The sequence below is a fragment of the Malaclemys terrapin genome, chromosome 1 (genome assembly GCF_027887155.1).
Source record: "Malaclemys terrapin pileata isolate rMalTer1 chromosome 1, rMalTer1.hap1, whole genome shotgun sequence".
Lineage (NCBI taxonomy): Eukaryota > Metazoa > Chordata > Testudines > Emydidae > Malaclemys > Malaclemys terrapin.
Window position 1 is genome coordinate 326,770,405 of NC_071505.1, and position 17,526 is coordinate 326,787,930.

A 17,526-nucleotide genomic window follows, 5' to 3' on the forward strand; every position below is an offset into this window, starting at 1 on the left:
AAACTTGTACAGTTCTGTAGCCATTAGTTTACCCTCTGTTTAATGTAGGGATCCATGTAGACTGTTATAAGCACATCAGTAGAAGGTGTTATAAATAGTTATAAGCAACCTGTAGACCTGTTAGGCTCTATAACAATTTATTGTTTATTAAAACATCTATTCATTATGTATTAACCCTTTACAGGCTATGTATAAATATATCTTTAATATAGAATGTGTCCAAACCAAGATTTCTTTTTTTTTTAATCCAGCACAAATATACAAAAGAGCCATTCAGTTTAACTGCAAGTGGAAGTTTGTGGGAATCAACCCATAAATGCATAGGAATATAAAAAGTTAACAGTTCAGAATTCTATCCGGTGGTAAAAGTTTTGTCCAGAGTATTTTATTTAAATATGGAAGCCTTCTGTTCTTATGTATCAGTGTTTAGAAATTATATATGCTATTGCTCCCTGCAAATGTTGTAAATTGCCTTATTTTCTAAATTGCAGAGGATACATTTCTAAAGGCTAGGCTTGTTTATCATGAACATGCCTTTTCTGTGAAAATTTAATGATTAGATACACTAGCTCCAAACACAAAATGGAACCAAATAATTTATATCAGAGGTTATCAAGCATTTTGTGTATGACACGTCTACACTAGGAAAAATAGCTCCATAACAACTAGTCGATTGTAAAATCTTAGGGTGAAATCCTGGCCTGATTGAAGTCAATGGCAAAACTCCCGTTGACGACAGCGGGCTAGGTATAGACTTGGTAGGTTTTAGTTTTACTTCATTGTAGCTGTTAAGGTAAAATTCAGGGAGAAGTCTAGGGTTGACCTTGACCAATTACATTGAGGTAGAACTCCAGCTTGCCCCATCAACACTACTCTTCTGTGTTAGCTGGTTATAAAAACACACCTCCCCCCTCGCAAGTATAGACATGATCAGATTGTGGACTACAATCTTAACAGGTAGATTGTCTTGTGGACAGTCCATTTCCTGGTAGTCCATGCTATCTCCCCTCTCATTTGTGATCACATGACACCCCAACTGCTACATGACAGTGGCAACTACAGCAAATGCTGACTTGGGAAAGTAACATCAGGAAATTATTTATTGCATTTTTAGCTTCTTTGAATGAAATTTAGCAGATGGAGACAAGGAGGAGGAACCAGTACCAGGTGACCAGCACACACTTCATGATCCACCAACAAGTGCTCCACAATTTAAGGATATCTGTTCTATATGCTATTACGTTAAACAAAATCAAACCAAATTAATGTTAAAAGTACTGTTTTTTAGGTTGCAAAGTCAAACACTCAAAAGTTAGGAAATGCAGAATTATGATTGTCCATGTAACCTTAACCTCTGCCCCACAATCGTTCATTACATGATCACATACCATTTTTAACACATGACCCCAGACTCCTTCAGTGCACAGGATGGGTGGTGTTCAAGGAAGGAGGCAGCTGTTCAATACTTTTAGCTTCATCATTTAATTAGTGGTTTCTACCTTATTTGCTGCACACATTCCCAGGCCTGCAGCGCATACATAATTAATCATTTCCTCATGACCTTTTCCAGGATACTTATTACTGTGGTGTCTGAGTGTCTCACAGACAATGAATTCATTTACACTGCAACATAATAGGGTATTATTATCCTCATTTAAGATATGAGGAAACTGAGACAACAAGAATTCACTGTAACCGCACAGTGACTCACTGGCAGAGCCCAGATTGGAACTAAGGCTGTTCTGACACCCAACGCTGGCTTTACACCTCCAGGCCAGACAGCCGCAATAGTATGCATGCACAGCTTCTCTTGGCATCAGCTGGAGTTGCAAGCGTTCAGCACTTCTTCACCTCAGGCCCCACGCGTCTCAAACTAGGCACCCAGAAAATGAGGAACACACATTTCATTAGTGGCCACCTGCCAAGATTTTGGTGACTTGCTGAGCAAAATAAGGGAAGCCTGTGCCAGAGGCAGGAGTAGCGCTGAGTTCTTCTCCATGGCATTCAACTGCCTTAGCCCTAAGAACACCCTTTTTCTTCCTGCAGCCTCTTGCCTTGTTCTCGTCTGACTTCTAAAGCAACTGAGGCCGAGATCCTACAAACAGCCTCAGACACTACACAACCCTGAATTACGGCCTGAGGACAGTCCAGCTTGGTTGCTGAATCATTATTAGTTCTATTTATGTGGTGGTAGGGTCACTGAGTGACCTCCAAGGGCATTGAGTCCTGAACTGAATAAATCAAACAACAGGGGAAAGGACAAGGTAACAGTACAGAACTGAAACCAAGCAAACCCCCAAGCTGAGTCCGTCCCGCCAAGTTCAGTGAACTCATAAGCCTACAGGACAACTGCCCCCAGAATCACATGGGTCCCTCTCTCCAGGAAGGGGCAAGGGCTGGAATCTCAGACACAGTTTTCTCTGAGCTGGCTTGGTTACTGAAAGGCTTTGTTGCTTGTTGTCATTTATTTTTGCTATTGAATAAATAGCAGGTTAATAATAGCTTTGTATTCTTTGCTTGTCTGAGTCATTACACCCCTTCATGTGTGAGAAGAGCCCACATGCCGAATAGCGGGATCGTGACCCTGAAGCTCAGACAATGAGGCTCAGTTATTAGCAACTGCCTGCCAGCCCAGACTACACTTTTCAGTAATTTTGAGATAGCAATAACTTGTGTACAACAGCCCCCTAAATCATGGCTAAAACACCTTGTTCCAGTCTATATTCTGCAGTGCTAGCTCCCCCAGTTCCTTGAATGTCATCTGAAGAAAGACTAGGCTCCTGGCTGAAAGGAACATGCCCTGCTGACCAGAGGTGCTGCTGACAAAGGGCTAGATTGTCAGCATTGTTGTTCCCCGATGTGGCTGAACAAGCAGGAGTAAAACCATCCTCCTTCCTCAGATGGCTACTCTGGCTGCAGGGGGGAGACAAAGGATGCTTGCAAGTAGGCAAGGAGGAGCCCAGCCTCCCATCGCCCTAACGAATAACTGGCATCAGTATCCTGGTGAACAGGGAAGGGGTTTGCTGCTCCCTGGAGAGACGTGAGTAGCACACAGAAGGGCAGATCAGGGTTAGAGTTACCTGTGCCCTTTAAGGATTGAAGGGCTGCTGAGAGAGTTTAAAGGGGACAGCAGCAGAGTAGTGTGCGCTCTGCAAGGACTGGGCTATGCTGTGTGTGTTTGGATACGAAGTTGAGTAAAACTCCAGTTTTAAAATGGTCCCTGCTCTGGGAGTGTAACATGTGTCATAATGACTTCCTCTCCAGAGCGCGGGAGGAATGGTGGCTGGTTGTGAACGATATGACAAGCAAAGCTGTTCCTAAACCTACTGTGTCAGACTGTACACCTCTCTTTAGAGGAGATGAATAATGAACAGCGCTAGGGGCTGGGTCTAATTTATACAGGTGTAGGAGAGAATTGTAAGAAAAATAATAAGATGATGGAAACACTGAAAGATCCATTGAGATGAGAGCAGCAGCAGCAGCACCCGCACCTCTGGGAGTGCTTCCTATTTTCTAATCAAAAGTAATGCAGAATTAAGACGTGCAGTTATCTGCAGGGGGGTTTCGTACTTTTGGGCTTTAAGAACTCGCTGCCATTGGAACCACGTCAAAACTTTACACTGACTTCCGAGAGACAGGCTCAAGCCTCAGGGAGCAGTAGGCCGTGCGCACTCCCATTGAAGATAAGGGGCCAGATTTACAAAGCTACTTCGGTGCCTAAAGATGCCGATGGATGTGGAGGCCCAGATCCACAAAGGTACTTTGGAGCTTTGGAATGAATGGAAGGTACCTTTGAAGATCTGGGCTCTAGCGGGATGTTTGACTTCAACAAGAGTTAGATTAACTCACTGAAGCGCTTTCATAAACGCCAGTCGGTGCCCGTGTCCATTGCTAGGAGCCAAAATTCCTTTGTGCATCAGGCCCCTAGAATAGGGACTGGTCCATGGGACTACATGTGTGATTGAAATTAGGCACATCTCAACAACTTGATCCACAGCGGCAAGCCACTGCAACAATAAGGTGGGACTCCCTCATTACAGCATGCAGGGAGCCTCTTAGCACGGCATATCTCTAGATCCCATCTACTTACTATCAGAGGGGCAGCCGTGTTAGTCTGGATCTGTAAAAAGCAACAAAGAGTCCTGTGGCACCTTATAGACTAACAGACGTATTGGAGCATAAGCTTTCGTGGATGAATACCCACTTCGTCACCCACGAAAGCTTATGCTCCAATACGTCTGTTAGTCTATAAGATGCCACAGGACTCTTTGCTGCTATCTACTTACTAGACATCCTAGCATCCAGTGCCAGGTCCTAGAGCAAGCTGCATTCTTTTTAACGATGCAGTAAGTGCTACCAGTGAGTAAATCCCCCTCCCCCACTCTGCCCTATGCTTGGGATCTTCACCTTTCCAGCGCAGTCCAGCTCTGGGTCTAACAGCTATAATTTAGCTCTTTCTTTCAAGCTCCATGGACTAGTGACTGTGCCTCCTGCTCTGTTCTGTACAGCACCAAGCACAGTAATTGTTCTCAGTTAATAATCAAATGCAGCAAGTTGCGATATTGCAATGAAATTTGCATGGTTAGAGTTCCCCGAAGTCCAATACAGCGGAAGTCAGTCCTTCAACAATGACAGTTCACCTGCATCACAGATTTGTTATAATTATTACATTGGTAGAGCTGCTATGCAATAGCACTAAATGTGTCCAATAAAATTACAAATGCACGAGGTAGGATTTATGGTATTAATTTCAGTGCACAAGTAGTAACATATTTAACTACATATTTAACCAGGTAAACAGGGACAGAAAAAAAATATGGTTGAAACCTGGGCCCCACTGAAGTCAATGGGAGTTTTGCTTCAATGGAGCCAGGATTTCACCCTATATATTTGTAACGAGGCTGAATTAACATACCTGTTATTATCTTCACACCTGGTTTTGGAGACTAACACTGTACTGGCCTGTGATTGTATTAAGAATTATCTATGCATTTAATTCTCTAGGTTCTTTTAAAGAAAATATATTGTGAAAGGTGAACTGCAAAGGAAAAACAAGTGTTGAACGTGCATCTTTTTTCGCGTCTTTCTGAGGAATACACAAGGCATCCCACAGTGTGCCCAGCTAATTGACCATCACACCGAGACTGAGGGCCAAATTCTCTGCTACACCTGTTTACAGCAACATTTGGCCCTGGGACGCAAGCTTATGACATTTATGAGTTCAAACAACTAGTGATGAGATGGGAAAACCTGAATTTGGTTCTACACAACTCTGCACTGCTTTGGATTCAACAGTATTCTCTGCTCACCGAAGAACCCAGGGCCATATCCCCACCTGCCATTGACTTTACAGCGGTTCCTCCATTGTTTTGAGTGGACTCATTCCTAATTTACACTGGTGTAAGGGAGAGCAGAAGCAAGCCCTAAAATATTGGAAACGAAAATCCAGTATCAAATTCTCTCAGGTAAATGAAAGAAGCTGATATTGGCAGGTATGGGGCAACAAGTGTCGTCAGGGAAACAGAAAGCCAGAGAGAGAGGCCTTGTCATGTCAAGGGAGAAAATACCACCGGTGAGAGCTAAACTACTGAAGAAACAAGTCATAACTGAAGCAGTTTCCTCCACCTGCTGTTCAACTGTTCTGTCCTCTCTTCCTGGCCCATGGATTCCGCTCCCTGCAGTTCAGAGCCCTTATTTACAAGCGAGGAATTGGGGCTCGGAAGTCTCTCTTTGTTGCAGCATCTAACTACTGGTAGAGAGCAGGCAGGGGGTTTGTAAATTACTGTTCCCGCACTGCAGAGAGAGTCCTAGTTACGGTGGTGATTTATTTTTAACTGGGAGGGAGAGGGGGAGAGAAACAGGAAAAGATGCTACCAGGAGTGGCAAGTCTTCAATTTGAAAATTGTGACACTCATTTAAGTTTAATGATCCTGAAGCCTCTATCTCTTCACTACCATTTGATCCACACAGAGGACTGTGCAGTCTCTATCAGTGAGATGCTCAGATACTACAGCCATGGGGGCCCAAACTGCCTTGTTAGATACATGGCTTCTTTTGCCGAAATGTTTCCATTCTGTTTTGCAAATGCAGCTTGACTGGACATCCCACTGAATATATAAGAAAAGTTTGCAGTGAAAATCCAGCACCATTGAAGTCAATAGCAAACGCCCACTGATTTCAATGAAGCTGGTATTTCATCCTCTGTACCTATTATTTTTTTCAATGCTTTATTATTTTTACATATTGGAAACACTGCTTATCACAAACTTATCACCACACATGCTGCTTGTTGGCAAAAAATAAAGAATTCCCCTTCTTTAACCTCATCTCATTACTCATACTTATAATGATAGTTTTATTGCCCAACATATCTTAGTAATTTTGAATAAAATTGCTACCAAGTCCTAAGGCACCCATGCTGAGAGCGTCATGGGAACAAAGAACCGGATGCTGATACCAGAAAACTGGGGAGAATCACTGAACTATTTGCCATGGAAGGGGAATAGAGTTTTACTTAAAGAGTGATTTTTAAAAAGCACTCTCTGTATTAGCACTTCTAAACTGGGATGAAAGTAATTTGTTTTGCCTGAAAATGATGTTTGCCAGTGTCTCCCCAAAGATCTTGCACTTCCTACCTCTCCAAACAGATGGATCCTCCAACGGCTGAATTTTTGACTCCTAGTCCTGACAGCAACTTGCCCACATGTGGTCGGATTCCAGAGCATCCACATCTGTTTATACTGTCTGTTTGGGGAAGCAGTGAAAGAGCAGCCTTCTACTCCCAGAACAAAGGAGATGTGGACTGAAAAGAAATTAACATGGTTCAAATGTGGGCCTTGAAGCCTAAGAAAAGCTTTGTCCCCTTGGAAGGTATAGACCAGGGGTGGTCAACCTGAGCCTGAGAAGGAGCCAGAATTTATCAATGTACATTGCCAAAGAGCCACAGTAATACGTCAGCAGCCTCCCAGCAGCTCCCACCACCCACTCACAGCGTCTCCCACCCACCAGCAGCCCTGCCAATCAGCGCCTCCCCCGCCCTCCCCGCACCTCCCGATCAGCTGTTTCGTGGCATGCAGGAGGCGGGGGGGAGGAGCGAGGGCACGGCAGGCTCAGGGGAGGGGGCGGGAAGGGGTGGAGTGGGGGCAGGGCCTGTGGCAGAGCCAGGGGTTGAGCAACGAGCACCCCCCGGCACATTGGAAAGTTGGTGCCTGTAGCTCCAGCCCCGGAGTCGGTGCCTATACAAGGAGCCACATATTAACTTCTGAAGAGCCGCATGTGGCTCCGGAGCCACAGGTTGGCCACCCCTGATATAGATGCTTTTACTTGGAATCTTGATTTGTTTTCCCACTATGCGACTTTAAAAACATGTTTCCAGGAGGCCAAGGAATAGTATCTGAATTATGATCAGTGGTTTAGTTTCAAGTGATGCTGTTCTATGAAATCACTCTTCCAACTTGGTGGTGTGAGCGGTCTAAATCCATTCTCCAAACAGTTTTGTATGGGAGTCATTTTTAAAAAATGATATGGTTGTGTTATGTAAACAGGATTAAAATGTGTTTGAAGGGCTCTGAAACAGTTTCTCTTCTTACTTGGAGATGGTGTTTCTTCTCAGCACATTGGGAGCAGGTGGGTCAGAAGATCTGAGCAAATGTGTCTAGAGTTAAATGAATCTTGTGGGTGGGGGAATCCCTTGAATTCTGCTGTCGTGAACCCCTATACACAGAAGTCTGAGTAGACTGAAAGATCTTTGAGACAGGAACTTTTTTTTAGTAATTGTGTACACTGTGCCTAGCACAATAGTGTCTCACTTTGTTACTGTGCTATAATAATTATCCCATCTCCTAGAACTGGAAGGGACCTTGAAAGGTCATCGAGTCCAGCCCCCTGCCTTCACTAGCAGGACCAAGTACTGATTTTGCCCCAGATCCCCAAGTGGCCCCCCTCAAGGATTGAACTCACAACCCTGGATTTAGCAGGCCAATGCTCAAACCACTGAGCTATCCCTCTCCCCCAGTAAGAAGGAGGCGGATTTGAAGAATCTGAAAAGTGCAGTGCTTTCTGGATGACAACGAACAGGAGGGAGAACTGTACATTGCAATGTGAATTTTCCCTAGACCGCTGGCAGAATTTATATGCCTCATCTGAATCCCTCTTTTCAAAATGTGTCCTAATGAAAACGTCAATAAATAGTAACCACAAGTAGGGTTTTTTTTGTTTTTTTACTTAAACTTGTTTTAACCATCAACTTTAGCAAATTTTGGCAGTTACAAACCTGTACACTTTTTTCTTTTTTATAGCAAAAGAACACAAGACAATACTGCCAACAGCAATTATGAAGGAACAATTAATCTTCAGATGAGGGCCGAGATCCACTCGAAGCAATTACCTTCTCCTTTGCATAAGGTTGTTTTTTTGTCGATGAAGAAATGACGTATCTTAACAGCTACTTGACTTGGCGTAAAAATCATGTCTCTAAGTCTTTGTGCAAAACACATCGATTTAAAAAAAGTCAATAAAAAACATCTTCTTAAAAACAGAAAAAGTTAAATGAAAAGAGCTGAACCGAAAGGAAAGTTACAGTACATTTGAAATGAGTAAAAATTACCATTTTTTCAAATCTAAAACTTTTTTTTTGTTTTTTTTTGCCATTACCTTAAAAGTTTAAACCAACTTGGATGACTTTCTTTTAATTATATCAAACAAAATTTAAAGCGACTTGATTGGCATCAAATATCTACAAAAGCCTGGTAATTTGAAACCATTATATACATTATTTTTATAAACTTCTTTTTAAACACCAAAACATACATCTTTTACAAACCAGCCTGCTTGCAACAGGTAAAATTTACAAGACAATCTTTCTGATACAGTGCTTTAAAGAGAACTGCTTCCATTTCCCAAATGCATTTGTCACTTCCTGAAAAGCAGTAGTATGGGCTCATAAAATTGTTAAATAGTAGCAATTCAGGTATTCATATGACGGAAGAATAATTACAGTACTGAGGGTTCCAATCTCATTCCCATAATACAATTCAAGTGCATCCTTAACACTGGTAACGACAAGTTATGGCCTTCGCATAATACTACGTATTTGTAATTATTGCTTTTTGTTATTACATAAAGAAATGAATTTTGTTTTATTCTTTCCCCGCCCACCCTCCTGTTGCTCCCCTATAAGATGTGGCTATAGGTAAATCAATGCCCCTTCTGTTAATGTGTGACTTTGTAGGTCAAGTTTACAGACTACAGGCTAAAGACAATGGATAATAATGCGAATACTGTTAATTTCTAGGGCTTGTTGTATCACTGACGTGTACTGAGAGAACAGAGATGCAAACTGGCAAAAAAGCAGAGAACTATACCATAGAGCATGTACCATCATGAATCTAAAGAAGTCTCTCTCCCCTTTAGAACCTTTTAACTTCCATAATTACTCATGTAATAATTAAAAAAAAAGGCTAAAATGGTAATATTGATCTAACAAAGATGGATTTCCTCTATTTGTTTAAAATAACTGTTTTCCTTAATTATGAATGACACCAGCCTTTTAAAGAAAGCATTGTAGTAATCAAGAGTAATGGTCCACCGGACCTTGAGTCACTCCTGGGTTGTGGGGTTTAAATATCATGGCATGATTTTCAAACAGGAGTATGACTTGCTACACACAAATATATATACACCATTCCTGCTAGACCTGCCTTTTCCATTGAAACTTGTATTGAAGCACAACAACAATTGTCATGTAACATATGAAAGGCTTTATAACAGGCTAGAATTCTGTTTATTGAGGAACAAAGTTAACCAACTCCAAGAAACATGCTCAGGGTGAGATTCTGTGCTGTGCCTCTGAGAGGTGCAGCCCAGGTGGAGCTTGGGTCTCTAAACCACCTTTGTGTCTTCTTGACCATGGGCTGCTCCTGTCTTCCAAACCTTGCCTTGAGAAAGGACTCTTGGAAGGGTGGCCCTATTGCTGTCTCCTGCAGTGCTTGTGCCAGGCGAATCCTCCCCCACCTTTCTATGGGACTTTTAGGGTCCCTCTACACCACTTTGGCCCTTTTACCCAGTGCAAAGGAGCCAGAGCAGGAATACTAGGTTTTTTTACCTCAGAAGTTCATAAACTGGAGGCAAAATGTTAACAATAATTAAAAAAAAACCACCATGATTGCCAGATTCTCCTTTATGCTAAGGCCACTTTAGAGGGTCTTGGCAGCGTAAATGGCGTTGACACCCACTTTAAGGCCCTTAAAGGCGCATTGGTGTAAATGAGAATCTGACCCTTTGTCAAAAATAGAACACATGCATCGTGTAAGTAAGACCCACAAGCATCCTGGAAGTCTAAGAAATTCTGATCAAGATACGAATTTATTTTCTGAGTAGTTGCTGCCTTTTTTTTTTTAAATAAAAAGCAAAGAGGGTATTTACCATAAAGGACTGTGGTTTTGCCGTGGAATATCATCGTTTGATATTGTAGTCATTCTGTGAAAACCCTTTACAGAAGACTCTGAAGGGAAATATCATATAGTGGAGCCCTCTACAGGAATGTGAATTGTGACACTCTACAGGCACAATGACAGTGAGGAAAGGCCTAACTAGGCAGCTGAGAAGACAGCAACAGAAAAAACCCCATCATACGACAGAGTAACATACATCAGATAGAATAAACTATCTACTTATGTACTCATTTGGTTCATATCAGAGTTAACCAAAGCACACCATTAATTAAAAAAGCAAATAAGATGCTGAGTTGTATTAACAAGGAGATAGAAAGTAATGTGAGAATGTTATTGCACGCTGTAATGCTTGGGAAGGTTTTCACCTTGAGATCTGCATTCAAGTTTGGTCATTGAAAAGAACCGGAAGAGAACCAGAAAGGCAACAAAAGTGGGGATAGGAATTGAGGGGTTTCTGTCTGAGGAAAGACTGAATACAGGAGGTCTATTTAGTTTGGAGAGGAGGAGATATTGAGGTATATAAAATCATGAATGGTACGGAGAAGTGGTCCTATATCCCCTTCTCCATAGCACATTAACAAATTGACGCTTGATTAAATGAAATGGCAACAAAATTTAAAAGACAGAAAAGGAAGTATATACTGAAGCTAGTGTATTTTACCAGTGAAACTCACTGCCCACAAGATATTACTGAGGCAACAAGCTTAGTAAGAACCATTGGTCTTTTCTGGTATGGCAATTGCTATGTTACCAATTGTATTTCCCTTTGTGACACTTTTGATATGTCCCTATAAGGAAAATAACTTAGATACCAGTGTCTCAGGGATCTATTACCCAAAGATGTTTTCTACAGATGAAGATGGTGAGTATATTTAATAACTAATTGGGGGCAAAAAAGAGAGTTCATTGCATAATAGTTCAAAATGTAGTACATTAAGAGTTGACTTGAAACAAACCCCATGTATGTCACAGCCATTGCTAAAAGAGTATTTAATTCATAGAAATTCATAACAGCATTAAAACTATTGCACAACAGCTAAACTTGCAGCTTTTTAAATTTGTTAAAACTCAAATATTCCTGTCCTTGGAGTAATACTAATCTATTCCTTGCAACCACTTCTCTGCAATGTAAACTTTATAAGCAAGGCATGGTCATGCTGCATAACTGAATCTGTGCCTTGGCCTTAGCCAAACTATTTCATGGTTTGTAGGGAAATCCCTCATTTTCCTTGCAATCATGATATATTTGAAATCTGTATTTTTTCTTAAAAATGGTGGGAGAGTGGGAGGGAAAGGGGATCAAAATGTACCATGAACACATTTAGAACATATCACTCTTACAGAAGCACGTCTGCTTTGAGGAGACCAAGTGACATTCATAAATTCAATGAACACAAATTATATGCAGGCAAGTACTTCATAATACTTGTATGTGCAGTACATTCTCTTGCCTAAAGTCCACTTTATTAATTATGTACCTCTACAGACTGTAACTGGATTGTTTTCTAATGAAGAATTGTTGCATGATCCAAAGTAAAACCAATCTTCTACTGATAGATGATATCCTGGAGGGAAGCACTGAAATATCAGGTTACACTGCACATTTTAGAGCCCATGTTTTATTAAAAGTGTCACAAGCTACACAACTATATAAGTAACATTCTCAATAACCTGTTTTCTTTTGGGGCAACTTTTGAGTAATCACCAGCTGTATGATAAGAAATAAGACTGACTTATAACAACCAAATGGGTAAAATTCAGTTCAGTCAAGAATCTCTCTTCCTAAAAATGATCCAGTTAACTTATTTGACCAAGAAACAGGATAAGGCAGCAGCATGAAAAACCTGTTAGAGCATCCATTCATCCATAACTTCTACCTATTCAATAAACTTTCAGAATGACTGAGTTCTGCTAGGGAAGGATGTGGATAATAAAACATTAATGCAAAGTGAAGACTTCCTACTATTCAATGTACAACGTATAGCCACAGAGATGTACAAATGCTGTAGAACTACTCGTAAAAATATTTTCACAGCATTGAGTAAAGGGCGCATATATATTTTTTACTGCAGTGAGTGGAAAAAACAGATTTCCATATTGCGTTTAACCTGCTCTGGATGATTAATGTGAAATGCCAAAAATTAACCTGATGTGTTGTTTTTGCATTTTACAGTATTATACAAAAGTGCTTTTAACTCTGTGAATACTATTTGGGAGTTCTGAGGGAATACAGGGCCAGATACTCAGCTGATGTTGGTGTAAATAAACATACCTCCATTGACTACACCAGTCTACACCAGCTGAGGATCTGTTCCACAAACTCGAGGGCAGGACATTTTTCAACTGTAGTTGATCTAGCAATTTAAGATTAATTTGCATACACATTCTACTATAATTAAAACTAATTTACCTGGACTATGACAGCATTATGACTGCTGTTAAAAAGCTGCAAGGAAGCCCAAAATAAAAGCAGCAAAATGTAGTTCAGGTTCAGTTCTGTTCTCAGATACGTGGTCCCATTCTGTACACAAGTCACTGGGAGTTACACGCGTGTATCTAAGGGCAGAATTTGGCCATTAGTGAGTCAAACTCGCAAGGGTTAAATGTCACAATATTTGGAAAGTCTCATAATTCAATGTATACACAAACATCTGAAAGTAAGTTTGAATAATGGCAACCAACCTAGTCTAGTTTGGTGTATAATATATAATGCATATATTTGTCTTACTCTATACACACAAGCTAGGATTTGATGTGATATATAAACCAAACTATAAAGAAATAATTATTTATGGACAGATATCCATGTCGATAAGTTGTCTTTAAAATGCTTTTTTAATAAAACCAATGGAATTGTTTTACATATGATCAAATTCTTTCACTCTTTAGCTGACCTAAAATTTCATGCAACAGTGCCTCTTGGAATCATCCTCCCGTTTGTTAATACTGCACAGAGAGATTGTAACACTTTTAATAATACAATACCAAATAAATAGCAGGTGAAGAAAGGGAACTTAAAAGATGAAATTGTTTCCCCCCTCAGAAACTCTGTGAGTGTACTCTTGGTAATAAATAGATGGTACATATTCTCCAGATTGTCTGTAACAATTTTGTGGCATACAGCTTAACATAACTGGTCTCTTTGTGTCTGCACATACAGTATCATTTCTGAACAAGTTAATAGGTTATACTGGATTTCTGCCTTGCCCAATATACATAAATACATCTTTACCAAAATGTCTTCTCAGTATTTATACTGTTAATTGGACCAAATGACCACCAAAAAAAAAAGCCTCCTTTACACTTGTGTCTGATGCTGGGTCTCCACAAATGGAATGTGAACATTATCTAGGATGAGTTCCTCCACACTTTCAAAGTCACTCATGGCTACTTCGGAATCGTCAAAGCCACAGCTGGCTGAGATGTCAGATGAGGAGGCATCCAGAGAGTTGTGTAAGGATAAGGGCATCTTACCTGCACTAACGTTTTCCAAGCTCTGGCCTGGGACAACAGCAAAAGTACTAAATTCATTCACAGTCTGAGACCCAGCAGCGTCCATCTCATTGGGGAGCTGATGAGGAGGGAGGTATTGGCTAGGGTGAAACTGTGGCCGCCGTCTGCAATCTGGGCTGAGTGTGCTAGCCATAGAGACTGGCTGGGATGGCGGAAGAGTTTCATATTGGTCTGGATAGTCCTCTGGGAGCGGAGGCGGTAACTGGTCCTGACTTAAAAACTCCTCTTCGTGAGGAGGAGGATAGTCGCTGTCAATGTCATAGCCACCAAGGTAGTAATCAGTTTCCAGCTCCCTGTTACTTCCATGATGCACCGAGCCTCCATCTGCTGTTTCATAATTGGGCACTTCCTCAATGTCAGACAAACGAGTGCTTGGCATCCAGTCAGAGGTGTCCCAATGATAAGCTGTAAAGGGGAACAAACTCTTTAGGATGGAGAGTAACTAATAAGAACAAAACCTATTGCATGCACCTGCTACAGAGCAAATATTCACAGCAAATTTCAGCCACAAATGCAAATATAATTGGCATGCTCCATAGCCTGCTAAAACCGGTAAGCCATGCTCTCCCCAGAGGGGGGAAAAACAACTTTACATCACGGTGCCAACACAAAGATTAAAAGAAACAAAACATGACCATCTGAAAGCATTTCACACTGAAGGATGCAAGTAAGTGTATTAGAAATTATGAATCTAAGAAACCAAAATTCTAGAAATCTGTGAATTAATATTTTTCACAAGAGATTTAAAAAGTCCAGCATGCTCAAAATAGCACGTCTGTCACCTCCAAACAACTTTGTTTTAGGAGAGAAAATACACAGGACACACAAAGTGAACGGTTGAGAGGTCGAAAAGTATGGACGGCCCCTGAAGTAAACACTGGATGGCAAAATTCCCAAGCATGCAGAATTTGGACATAATATAATCCGGAAGAGGGAAGACAGATGAAGCACATCGATACTGAGAAAACAGAAACCAATGCCTTCCCCCCCACCGACACAGTCCAAAAGGCAGAAAGCATCTCAGAAAAGTCACCTCTGTTGTAGTTCTGTCCTTGATCCATAACAGACACTGTTAGATACAAAGTGAAAAGTAAAAGCTGGTAATTCAAAGCTTGCTACCAGCATAAAGTTACAGGTGAAAATACAACTCTTAGCATGCATATGTCTAAAATACAGCTGGCTGTACGTTGTTTTGATAGCATTTTTAATTGCACCTTAGTTTAACGTACCAGGTAAACTTGCCGAGTCAAACATAGGCATATATGGAAACATTCTGTCACTTGTATCCGCAGGTCATATTCCTTTCCTTTCATCATCTTAATTATCTATCCTCCCTTAACAAATATGGAATTAAATTAAAGCTGGAATTCTTAGTATGAAAGGGCCACCCACAGTCTGTAAGGTTTATAACTGTATAATACATTTCTCTCTCTCTTGCTCACTTTGAAATGGAAAAATAAGAATCTACCATTCTCAGGGCCAGTTCAAACAAATCTCGGCCCACCCAAGTTCAGATACACCTCTACCTCGATATAACGCCACCCGATATAACACGAATTTGGATATAACGCGGTAAAGCAGTGCTCCGGAGGGATGGGGGGGACGGGACTGCGCACTCCGGTGGATCAAAGCAAGTTCGATATAATGCGGTTTCACCTATAACATGGTAAGATTTTTTGGCTCCCGAGGACAGCATTATATCGAGGTAGAGGTGTATCATGATGATGGGCATGGTATAAAAACCTGAATAGAATAGAAAGCCATTCCATGGGGTCATCAGCTATACTACCCAAGATTGCATGCTCACTGATCCTACACCCGTGACCCCCCAAACTGTTCTGCCATGCTAGCTGATGGGGGAAGGGGGATTCCAAATGGGGTAGGGAAGGGAAGAGGGATGAAGGTTTTGTGTTAAACGGGAGGAGAGTAACCTGTTAAGTTTTCTTAAAAAGAAGCTCTAATAATTCAATCACTAGTTACTGGGCTCAATGCAGGAAATCACTGAGCAAAAATCTATGGACTGTGTTATTGTAGGAGGTCAGATTAAATCATCATAAAGGTACTTAAGGTACTTTATGGCCTTCAAATGTATTCATCTATGTATCCCAGCCAGGGCTGAGATAAAAGTGTGTGTGGAAGGGGGGTCGGGGGGAAAGCATCCCAGTTCCCTGGGGGCTCAATTTATTAACATCACACAGAGCTCTCATTCAGCACCAGGCCAGTTTACATGGGAATGTAGCGTGGTTAGTAAACGACATGCTAGCGTTCCAACTGGTCTCTGGGATGGCTGGGGACATGCTTGCCTGGAGGCTGCAGGTGTGGCGGCACTGAACCTCCACTAGCCATTCGAATATTGTCCAAAAAGAGCCTAAAAGGAATGATTACACTAGTGGTCCCCAAACTTTGACCTCGTGCTCCCCACCCCGACCTGGGGCCAGGAGCGAGGCTGTGGCTCTGGGAGGGGGGGGCGGGGGTACAGGGTAAGGGGGCCAAGGCTGGTGCCACAGCTGGTGGTGGGGCCAGGAGCAGAACTGGGTGGCACTCCCTCCCCACCCCATGTGGGGGCTGGCCCGGGCCCCAGCTGCGCCCCCTCAAATGTTCCTCCATGCTCCACCCTTGGGGGTTGCACCACACAATTTGGGGACCGCTGGATTACACTGACAACACTCTTTGTTTGTAACCAGTATTATTCTCTCCTCCCAGCGGTCTTCAGTCAGTGCCATTATACTGTACCCACGGCGCACCGGTACCTTAGCAGCTGCATCTTTTCACTACCCAGTAGAACCTCACTAATTTGCTGACTTGCACCACCCACAATTCCCACATGACACAATGCCCTCTGCCCCCTGCCCCTGACTTCCCAGCAGGGATTTAACAGCAGATGATGTTGTGAGGTCTCATGTGACTAAGGGCTTGTCTACACCACGAGCGGCTTTAGCTTTGTCGCAAAGCCACATTCACACTGTCGCTTACGTCGGCAAAACTTTTGTTTTTTGTGGAGGGGGGGGGGAGGAGGCTTTTTTTGTCGACAACTTTGCAGCGTAGACATACCCTAAGAATCCACTGCTTTCATCCAACTCTACGTCTCACATCAGGAGTCTGGAGGTGGGCACAACATTTTCAGTGGAGGCTTCTGAAATTTATTTCTATATTGTCTTGAGTCAACTGATCTTTATGGCATGGTGTGCAGCCAATTTGTTTTTCAAGTTTTTGCCTTGAGACACTGAGGTATTGGCGTTGTTTCTTATTTTCTTAACTTGGGGTGGAGTCTATTTTGTTAGTGAACATTGATTATCTCATTGTATTGGTTTTATTACATTGTATATGTTAGACAACTGCTAAGGGTATATCCTTAGATCTCAGGAAATAAGCAAGTATATTCATAAGCAATTCCGGCTAAATGAATCTTTGAAAACTGCCCTGAAAATATCCTGGCCACAAAATCATCTAGCTCCCCATTTATTGCCATTATAATAAAGACATCAGAAACATTACTCAGCCTGGGCTAGCAGCAGTTTGTAAGGCTGGACTAAACTATGCTTGCTAAATAAGCGTGAAATCC

General features: G+C 41.8%; 1 protein-coding gene across 4 annotated transcripts in view; it reads right to left on the reverse strand.

Moving 5' to 3' along the window:
* Positions 1-8,205: 8,205 nt before the first annotated feature.
* The window catches only part of FAT3 (FAT atypical cadherin 3), a 572,988-nt gene continuing 563,667 nt past the window's right edge, over positions 8,206-17,526 (reverse strand). For 2 of the 4 annotated variants that reach the window (XM_054015669.1, XM_054015668.1), the window contains 2 exons: positions 14,998-15,033; positions 8,206-14,369 (listed from right to left, as the gene is read on the reverse strand). In XM_054015669.1, coding sequence (XP_053871644.1) covers positions 13,750-14,369; positions 14,998-15,033 — 656 coding nt within the window. In that variant the 3' untranslated portion in view covers positions 8,206-13,749. The remainder of the gene's footprint in view (positions 14,370-14,997; positions 15,034-17,526) is intronic. The other 2 variants (XM_054015671.1, XM_054015670.1) reach the window with 1 other exon arrangement.